The sequence below is a fragment of the Thunnus maccoyii genome, chromosome 1 (assembly GCF_910596095.1).
Source record: "Thunnus maccoyii chromosome 1, fThuMac1.1, whole genome shotgun sequence".
Lineage (NCBI taxonomy): Eukaryota > Metazoa > Chordata > Actinopteri > Scombriformes > Scombridae > Thunnus > Thunnus maccoyii.
Window position 1 is genome coordinate 40,137,306 of NC_056533.1, and position 10,865 is coordinate 40,148,170.

Genomic DNA, 10,865 nt, shown 5'->3' on the forward strand with positions numbered 1-10,865 from the left:
GATAAATCTGAGGGGTGGTGAGATGATTAATGGGAGAGGAAAGAAGAAAAAACAAAGTTCTGATACACACTGCTTTTTGTAAGACGTCAAAAGCCAAAAAGGTTGGAAACCACTGGTTTCATCTTTAACAATGTGTTGTATTTTAAAAGCTTGTTATTTATATTATATTATAAATGAGGACGCTTTCAATAATAATGCCATGAATAGTTTTTATTGATGATGATATGATAAAATACATGTGAGAACAACAAAAACACTCTGGGCTTCCACAGCTGGACAGATGTTATTTTATTAAAACATGAATAGAGCTGCAAGCTGCTCATTGGATCCTGACAATAACAACAACAGAGTCAACTGAGACAAATCAATGAATCATGTAGAAGGAAAAATAATTGAGTGTTTGAGTCTGAGACAGATCTGCTTCACAGTGCAGAGTGTGTGTGATGTTGGATTTCAGCAGCTGATCTGCAGTCAGCAGAGTTTCTGTACACAGGAGAGACTCTTCCTCCTACAGAGGACACAGAGACACTGACGAACCAGGTGACCAGAGCCCAAACCCAAACCCAGCATACAGAGGCTGAGTGAATGTGGTGTTGAAGGTGTGGAGGTGGATCAGTGTGTCAGAGGAGACTCTGTAGAAGGACAGAGTGCCAGCAGGACAGTCCACATACACTGCTACTCTGTTAGAGACGGAGGAAGAGGAGGAGGAGGAGATGGATGTTACTGTCTTATTGTGACAGACAGAGTAAACAGCACCATCAGAGCAGTACAGACTCCAGGACTGATCATTCCTTCCAAACAAACAGGCATCATTGTGTTCTCTCGTTCTGATTCCTCTGTAAGTCACTGATATATAAACGTCTCCTTTCCACTCGACCTCCCAGTAACAGCGACCAGTCAGATCATTTCTACACAGCTGCTGAGGCCAGACATCAAATCTGTCTGGATGATCAGGATATGACTGATTCTCCTCCACATGTGTCACCTTCCTGTTGTTGTCAGACATTTTGAGTTTTGCGTTTGTTGTGTTTGTGTCCAGTTCCAGTTCACAGGCATCTGATGGAGAGAACAAGACACAATACAGCTGCAGTTTATCATCTGTTGATTTATTAACAACTTTACTGACAATCACTGAAATTAAACCATTCAAACTTAAACCATCTCCATGACAACTGAGACACTCCATCCACTGAGGAAGGCCATGAGATGCGACTGAAAGCTTTTGAGATACAGAGTAAGTGAACCTTTTGATGAGAATTTTTTTTTGCCAAATTCAAAGTTAAACTTCGTTCCAGCTGCGTCTGATGTTTGTCTAAATGTAAATTCAACAGTTCAGTTAGAACATTAACAGTAAACATGACAGTGAAGATGTCAGCAATATTCATGTTTTTTCAATGAAGTTTGATGTAAAGTGAAGGTCTTTGCACATCAAGTCTGTTATTTTAATCTCAAACTGTCTGTTAGAAACAGATTTTTGTCCAAATGCTCCAAACAGCTGAAGTCAGTATGAATGAATGAACTTTATCTGCAGGAGAGACATGAGTGACGTTTTGGAGCAGGTAGCTCCACCATATTGCCATTTATAAAACATTTCTCTTTTAACTCCTGAACTGTGACAAACAGAAGGAAATTTCTGTTTGATGGATTCATTGGTTCAAGATAAATGTCAGTTTAGGCTGAAACAGATTTTCCATCATTTTGAACTTTTTTCACTTCTTTTACATATTTCATCCAGTTTTTCTCAAAGTTCTGATGAATCAAACTGAAAACACACTCACACTTCCTCAGACCAGGTTTCAGTGTCTGCAGTCCACCATGGTCCATCCTGGAGGAAGAGACAAAGTCACAGTCAACTTCATACACCTTCACTCATATCCACCATTAAACATAAACCAGAGTCCCTCAGTTAGTCAGAGTGCCCACCTGTCTGTCCATACCTGAGAGTGTCCACCTGTCTGTCCATACCTGAGAGTCTCCACCTGTCTGTCCATACCTGAGAAACTCCACCTGTCTGTCCATACCTGAGAATGTCCACCTATCTGTCCATACCTGAGAATATCCACCTGTCCATACCTGAGAAACTCCAACTGTCTGTCCATACCTGAGAATGTCCACCTGTCTGTCCATCGTCCATACCTGTGAGTGTCCATCTGTCTGCTCATACCTGCGAATGTCCACCTGTCTGTCCATACCTGAGAGTGTCCAGTCTCCAGTGTGAATCCTCCAGTCCAGCCGACAGCAGCCTCTCTCCTGACCTTCCTGGATGATTGTATCTCAGATCCAGCTCTCTCAGATGGGAGGGGTTGGATCTCAGAGCTGAGGCCAGAGAAGCACAGCCTTCCTCTGTGATCAGACATCCTGACAGACTGAACACACACAACAGTTGCTCGAATGAGCCTTAAAAGATTCTCAGCTCAATAAACAGTATTTTGTCCTTCAGGCCTTTATGTTTGTTGTGTGTGTTACACTCGGCGCCCCCTGCTGTATGTTGGTGTCACGCAGATACATTTTAGGTTAGTAGTAGGAGATAAAGCACATGTTCTCGCTGGAGACTGCAATTGCTGAAGCTCAGGGTTTAATCTGATGCCATTCTGTTTTAACTTTGGCAGAAGAAATGTCTTTAAATATAAATGTTGTTTGACAGTATACGTATCTAAAGATAGTAAGAAGATTTAATAAAAAAATTACTGATGTTTTATGTTAGTTCATATTTTTCATTCCAATGATATTCACTGTGTGATTGTAGTAATTTAATTAGCCAATGTAGTGTCTTCCATCATATTTCTGATTTCATTTCATTCACTGGTTAAACATATAATTTGTAGTACTTTTCTAAGTTGTAAAGAAGATCATGTGCATGTGTGAATCATGTGTTACTGAGCAGCAGATCTGCTTTGTATGTTCACCTGCATGTAGAGGATATGACAGTAATTCTATGTTGCATATTTTCTGTTATTATTTCCATTATACTAGATTTTCATGACATTGAGTCCTCAATGAAGATTAAATGACAGAAATATATATCCTGACTCACGTTGATGTGAAAGAAGTTTTACTTACTGTACTTTACTTACTGATATTACAACACTTCAGCTCAGACTGTACACAAAATCCTTTTAGTATCAAAAACTCTTCATGTAAACTGTAAACTGGGCGAAAGCCAAAATATTACTTTATATACACAGTAATAAAAATGACCTGAGAGTTTCCAGTCTGCAGTGTGGACTCTCCAGTCCAGCAGACAGCAGCTTCACTCCTTTATCCAGCAGGTTGTTGTTACTCATATCCAGTTCTCTCAGACTAGAGGACTTGGAGCCAAGAACTGAGGACAGAGCTTCACAGCTTCTCTCTGAGAGATTACAGCCACTCAGCCTGAAGAAAAATCATCAGAACAAAAGAAAACATTTGCAAACATTAGTTTTCTTATTTGAGCAAAGATTAAACTACATTAATAGTTATGTGTGCATGTACAGAGCTTTGTTGGAGGCTTTGACCACTGGCAGCAGCGTCAGAAGAGCCTCCTCTGAAGCAGCATATTTCTTCAGGTCAAACATGTCCAGATGTTTTTCTGATGACAGTAAGATGAAGACCAGAGCTGACCACTGAGCAGGAGACAGTTTATCTGTGGAGAGACTTCCTGAACTCAGGTACTGTTGGATCTCCTCCACTAGAGAACAATCATTCAGTTCATTCAGACAGTGGAACAGATTGATGCTTCTCTCTGCAGACTGATTCTCACTGATCTTCTTCTTGATGTACTCGACTGTTTTCTGATTGGTATGTGAGCTACTTCCTGTCTGTGTCAGCAGACCTCGTAAGAGAGTCTGATTGGTCTGCAGTGAAAGACCCAGGAGGAAGCGGAGGAACAAGTCCAGGTGTCCATGTAGACTCTTTAAGGCCACATCCACAGCACTCTGGTAGAAACATGTTGATTTCCCTCTGAACACTTCAGACCACCAGGATGCTGTTTGTTGTTCTTCCAGCAGATTGACTCCAGAGTTGATGAATATCAGATGGACATGAAGAGCAGCCAGAAACTCCTGAACGCTCAGATGGACAAAGCAGAACACCTTGTCCTGGTACAGCCCTCTCTCCTCTTTGAAGACCTGTGTGAACACTCCTGAGTACACTGAGGCTGCTCTGATATCGATGCCACACTCTGTCAGGTCTGATTCATAGAAGATCAGGTTGCCTTTCTGCAGCTGCTCAAAAGCCAGTTTTCCCAGAGACTCAATCATTTTCCTGCTCTCTGGACTCCAGTGTGGATCTGTCTCAGCTCCTCTATCATACTTGACGTTCTTCAGTTTGGACTGAACCACCAGGAAGTGGATGTACATCTCAGTCAGGGTCTTGGGCAGCTCTCCTCCCTCTCTGCTTTTCAACAGATCCTCCAGAACTGTAGCAGTGATCCAGCAGAAGACTGGCATGTGGCACATGATGTGGAGGCTTCGTGATGTCTTGATGTGGGAGATGATTGTGCTGGCCTGCTTCTTATCTCTGAATCTCCTCCTGAAGTACTCCTCCTTCTGTGGGTCAGTGAATCCTCTGACCTCTGTCACCATGCCGACACACTCAGGAGGGATCTGATTGGCTGCTGCAGGTCGTGTGGTTATCCAGAGGTGAGCAGAGGGAAGCAGTGTCCCCCTGATGAGGTTTGTCAGCAGCACATCCACTGAGGTGGACTCTGTAACATCAGTCAGGATCTCATTGTTGTGGAAGTCCAGAGGAAGTCGACACTCATCCAGACCGTCAAAGATGAACACAACCTGGAACTCTTCAAACCTGCAGATTCCTGCTTCTTTTGTTTCAGTAAAGAAGTGATGAACAAGTTCCACCAAGCTGTACCTTTTCTCTTTCAGCACATTCAGCTCTCTGAAAGTGATCGGAAATGTGAACTTTATGTCCTGGTTGGCTTTGTCTTCAGCCCAGTCTAGAGTGAACTTCTGTGTTAAGACTGTTTTCCCAATGCCAGCCACTCCCTTTGTCATCACTGTTCTGATTGGTTCATCTCTTCCAGGTGAGGCTTTAAAGATTTCTTCTTGTCTGATTGTTGTTTCTGGTCTGTCTGGTTTCCTGGATGCTGTTTCAATCTGTCTGACCTCATGTTCATCATTGACCTCTGCAGTCCCTCCCTCTGTGATGTAGAGCTCTGTGTAGATCTGATTCAGAAGGGTTGGGTTTCCTGCTTTAGCAATCCCCTCAAACACACACTGGAACTTCTTCTTCAGGTTAGACTTGAGTTTATGTTGACACTCTGTAGCATGAGTTCCTGGATGAACAAACAACAAATGAAATCAGTGAACATGTAAGTGTGTCTGTATAGTTTTTCCTCCTCCATCAGTTTTATTCAGCTCATCAGTGGAGGACAAACAGCCTCTGATCTGATGCAGATGTGTGCAGCATATTTACAGCAGAGTTTGAAATATAAACCTCTCTCATGTTGCCTCCATCATGTTAAATCTGTTAAAATCCTCTTACTGCTCTGCAGACAGTCAGCCAGCTCCTCCTGCTTCATTCTCCTCAGGAAGTGCAGTGTGATCTTCAGAAATGCCTCTCTACTGCTCCTCCTCTGCTCTTCCTCCTCACTGTCCAACACCTCCTCATCCTCACTCTGACTCTCTAAGCATTCTGGGTAATCTGGACTCAGACCCCTCTGGACTTTCTTCAGCTCGTTCTTCACAAAAGTGATGATGTTCTCCTCCAGCAGCTGGAATAGAAAGATAAACTGAACATTTAATTTAAACTGGTAGAACACAACATGTGATTCATCTGTCTGAAGGCCTGCTGGTCTAAACAGAGCAGCATGGATGCTGTTAGGACGTGAATGGTACTTTAGTATTTCATCTTTGGTTGATGGAGTTAATATTAAAGGTGTGTTTGTACATGTACACACCATAAATATGGAGTCCAGGTGTATTTGATGCTGCTGTGCAGACTGATCACTGGGAACTTCTGAGCTCTGCTGCTGAACTCTGTGGAGAAAACATCACATTTAAGGACATTTAATGACTCAAATCTGCACACAGCTTATTAAAGCTAAAGACCCATAGATGCTCTTGTCAAACTGAATAATAATCAGTGAGAAAAGCATGAAGTTAATACCACATAAATGAAGAATTAATCATCAGTTTAAATCCCAGAAATTAATAGAAATCTTTCAGAACAGTGTGACTGATGAGTTCAAATTCCTCCAGTGATGAAAAGAGGATGGCAGGCGACTTGGTGATGAGTCAACAGAAGAAGAAGGAAGTGAGGATGTTCTACAGGAGTTCTATGGCTCAGTAACAATCTGTACCAACCTCAATAACTAAAGATGGAACTATAAACATCCCAGTTCAGCCTTCAGATGGATGAACACAACATCAAGCAGCTTTTACTCTGTACAGACTCTGTTAGAGGAGGTACAAGGTGATCCAGACATTGTTTTAAAAACTGTCCCTGGTGCTTTATGTGTTTTCAGAGATGTTATGGCATCAGCTTCCTCTTTTTGTATGTTTTCATCCATCCATTGTTTAGTATCATCTTTTAATTTTGGCAGAGTAAGATTTCCTGTAAATTATGAGAATAATCTCCTGTCCATTTCCCATCTGATCCATACAGATCCTGTTAATAATTTTAAAAAAATTTCTGATTTGAATGAGGTCATTTAACATATTTTCCTCTTGATCTGTGAGAGAAAAAAGGGAAAGATCCTTTTTTCTTCATTTTCCACTTCCTGTTTTGTGTTGTTCGTTTCTTTGTGTTTTTTCTTCGTGTAGACGAAAGGAGGAGAGAAGAAGAAACAGAAATAAAGATATGAAATGAAGCTGAGTCTTCCTGAGACTCTGAGTCTGAAAAATAATCAGCCGTCCAATCACAGCTTGGAGGCAGCGCCATGGGCGGAGCTTATCAACACCAGCAGAGGTGAAGTCAAACATGACAGACAGCCTTTCACAATAAAACAGTTTCCTGTGGGCTGAGGGACAGAACTACTGACTGTATGTTTAGTTCCATTTGTGAGACTGTTTGCAGTTTTAATGAGATGGATTGTGCTGCATGAAAGAACAGACAAGACAACAAACACTGAAATGTAAAACACCTTTTCACTTTGTTTTCTGTGTTCTGGTTTGATTTTAATGCAGCCTGAGAAACCTTCATTGTCTCTTTACCAAAAGTTTTTCATTAATTATGACACAATAAACACTTACATGAAAAGGAAACACGTATACATAACGTGCATTGTATCTCATTTTCTTTCTTTCTTTGATTTGTCTTTAATAAGACATTTTAGAATTTTTCTCATCTTCCATAAATATAAAACATTTTTGTGTCTAACAATCCTTTCTATCAATTATAAATCTGTTCAGTCAGTTTATCAATCCTGAGATCAATATTCTGACCTTTGCTCAGCAGGATCCATCTTTGAAGCTCCAGACAGACACATCCAAGTTAGCTGCTGCTCTGATTATTGGATGTGATGTTTTCAAAGTTACACACACATATTGATATAGTGACCATGTTGGTGTCTTATAACACTGAACTCTTTGACATGTGACTGTTGCACAGGTGGACACTGTGATGTCACTGCTGAAACAATATATTGATTCCTCTTCTCAGGACAGTCAGATAATAACAAACTTCAGTTTCATATTCTTACCTTCCATCATCAGGTTGTACGTCTTCGAAGCTAATATGACGACCCATAGAGCAGTCACTCTTCATGGACACACAGCTGGGTTCAGGAGAGTCTGCTCTCTGCTGCTGCATCCTGATACAAACAAACAATTAACAAATCAAAGAGTTTAAAAAGATGAATTTTGACTAGACTGTCAGCAGCTGAAGTTTTAGAAGCAGAATGAAAATCAGTAAGAAGACAGTGGATGAGAAACGTTCTCCTGTTCATCAACATGTCATCTGATGAAAGATGCTTCATCTTATCGATTAGTTGACTAATCAGTCATTGAGGTCTTTGTTAACACAGAAAGTTAGTAGTTCATTCTGAGTTATTGTGAGTTATTATTCAGTAGTTGAGTGTCAGATGTGACAGTGAGTGTGAATAGTGATGGTGGAGTGATGTGAGTGGAGAACAGTCATGGACAGTTAGAGATCCTCATCTCACCTCTGAGCTTTGGTCTCGCTGTCATGTTCCCCACACAGAGAGCTTTTAGAGGGAGGGACTCCCTCCTCTCTGTCCTCACACTGATCCATAGCAGAGAAACACCTTCACACAAACACAACAACAAGCTCATTCATTACAACAAGCTGCACATCACACAGCTCTGCACTGCGGTCTGACGTCATGTCATTCTTCATTCCACCACCAGATGGAGCAAAAGTAAGAAATTATTTTAAAGATTTCCTCTGAGCTTCAATGTTTAAGAACTTAGTTTGAGAATGTTCCAGTGACTTTACATTCACCATGATGGAGATACATTTCAGTTTAAATGGAGATGACCTGGTGGTGGAGTCAGCTACGAGGAACAAGACATAAAAATACTCACCAGGTGAATTCAGATCCACATCAGTCACAGAGTCTTTGTACCTTCACCTGCAGAGGAAACACAGAGAGAAACTGCTGCTGATCCTCCTTCATCAATCTGAGGACGCTGTCAATCTATCAGTTTTCTCTGCAATAATCTGTGATACTTATTGCTGTTTTAGTCAGAAACTGCAATGAATTACTTCTATTACATCTATTTGTAACTCCAATAAATTTAACAGAGAGTTGAATCTAATAGTCGGGTTAATGATGTAGTTTTGCATGATGTCCAATAGAGGGCATTGATCAGCTGTAGAAGGTTCAGTAATCAGCAGAGACAAAAAGGACAAAAAGCAGGAGGCAGAGAGACCAAAGAAGAAGAAATAGATTGAACTTAAACTGAATATTGATCAGATATGAACAGAAATTAAAGGACAATTGATTTCATTTGTCTTCAGTTTGGTATTTGGATGAGAGCTCGGAACAGAAGGACACATCTAAATTAATTGTTTATTTTATATTATCATTATATAACATTTTCTTCTTATTAAGTACATTTAAGTGAAACTGTGAAGGGTGAATTCATAGTCTTTTTTGTTAAAGAGCTATTAAGTCATCAGTCTTATACAATGTAGATACTGGTGTTTTATTATTTCATCGGTTTCTAATCTATTTCATTATAACAAGTAGTTTCATAGACATCATGTTTATTTTACTATATTTATGGTTATAGGTGTTACAGTTGTGTCTTTCAATCATAGATTATAAGAATCTAAGCACAGAAATTTCCATGACTTATGTTGAATTAAATGAGCCTTGATGTTCAACATCATCTACAGTAAAGATTAAAACAGACAGAATAAGAGAATAAAATCTGTCTGACTCAACATAAATTATTATTGATTTATATACAGCAGAAAAAAGATGTTGCTGAGTTGAGGCATCACAGTTTAAACTCTATTCCAGAAACAGAGTTTACTGTGTTTTGATGACAGTGATTCACTTTGACATTTATATAATGTGACATTTATTTTATATTGATATAGCATAAAGATACTGAATGAAAGGTTAGTTTATGTTGCTGCTGCTCTCAGTCTGGTTAAATAACTGAATATCATGAATGAAAAGATGTTTTCAACAGTATTTCTGTGACCTTGTTTTAAGAGATTTCAGAGTTTATTATTATATGGCTTTTATTACCTGTTAATCACTAACTGTGTCACCTGTTAAACAAAGTGTTTCTGCGGGACTGTGGGTTATTGTTACTGTGGATTAGTTATTATATTAACTGTAATAATGTTTGTCAGTTTCAAGATGACTGGATGAGGTGACCCTTGATTCTGCACGAAACGTCTCCAACAATTAAAAATTAATGGAACAAACAATTACTGGCTTCAAGAAACAGTTTTACATAAAAAAGGTTAAAACAGTTTGAAACAGTTTGAATTAATTTTATGTAAAAGTACAAAACCACATTACTGTGTTGGTATAGTCAGTGTTGTGTTGAAAGCTAATAAAACTTTTCTTATTGATCAGATTGGTTTACTGTTATAGCATTGCTAGCTAGTGATAGTGTTGCTAACATAACTGCAGAAGCTTTTTACTATTTATGATCAATTAATTGACTGCAAAGCATCTATTGAAATAACAGTTTAACACCCAGTTTCAGTTGCCGGGCAGGTGTACCATTTGAAAATGATCCAAAAGATGAATCTAATCTTTATATTACATAGTACATATTATATTACATGTTCATACTCATATAACTATTTTATAGAATTAGCAGTCAGTGAAAGTTCTACATAATGCTAGCATAACACAGCTGGAACAATATGTGGTACAGTAGTAATATTAATGTCAATGTACATTATTATCTCTCCAGCTGTGATTAAAGTGTCAGAAAAATACAACAATCCAGTAATAAATGTAAACTTTGTGAAACTTTTTAGGTTCATGGTGTTGATGTTCTGGACTGAATTTTATTTTCTATATTTTCATGTAAAATAGGTAGAAAAAACAATTTAGTCAGACAAAATAATAATTTAGACACTACAAAGTAAAGCCTTAACATGAACCCCATACTGTTAAACCAACCTTTGAATTTGTCCAAACAAGTCTCAACAGTTATTGCAGCAGTGTTTAATTGCATCACACAGGTGTTTCTATTTTTCTGGTCACTTCGTGTGTCTCACCAACAGGTTGAATTTCAGCTTTGGCAAAATGAAGTTTTTCTTATTTCTCCTGGCGTTTCATTCCTTCCACCAGTGCAGCACATAAATCAACATAACACATCACTATAATCACCATCTCTACTGGTATCAGATCATTTTAACAACCGCTGACACAAACATGATGAAAACTGTTGGTTACGTTACCTTTAGATGCTGAAAATAATCTGAATGAAGCT

The 10,865-nt window shown here is 39.2% G+C and overlaps 1 protein-coding gene across 1 annotated transcript; it reads right to left on the reverse strand.

The window, feature by feature from the left end:
- Window positions 1-275: 275 nt before the first annotated feature.
- LOC121903281 (NLR family CARD domain-containing protein 3-like) lies at window positions 276-8,246 on the reverse strand. The gene is made up of 9 exons (XM_042420154.1): window positions 8,099-8,246; window positions 7,637-7,747; window positions 5,894-5,972; window positions 5,479-5,707; window positions 3,472-5,269; window positions 3,199-3,372; window positions 2,193-2,366; window positions 1,779-1,825; window positions 276-1,056 (listed from the first exon to the last, which is right to left on the reverse strand). The coding sequence occupies exons 1-9, from the start codon at window positions 8,185-8,187 to the stop codon at window positions 509-511; spliced, it is 3,249 nt and encodes a 1,082-aa protein (XP_042276088.1). The 5' UTR covers window positions 8,188-8,246; the 3' UTR covers window positions 276-508.
- Window positions 8,247-10,865: the final 2,619 nt, after the last annotated feature.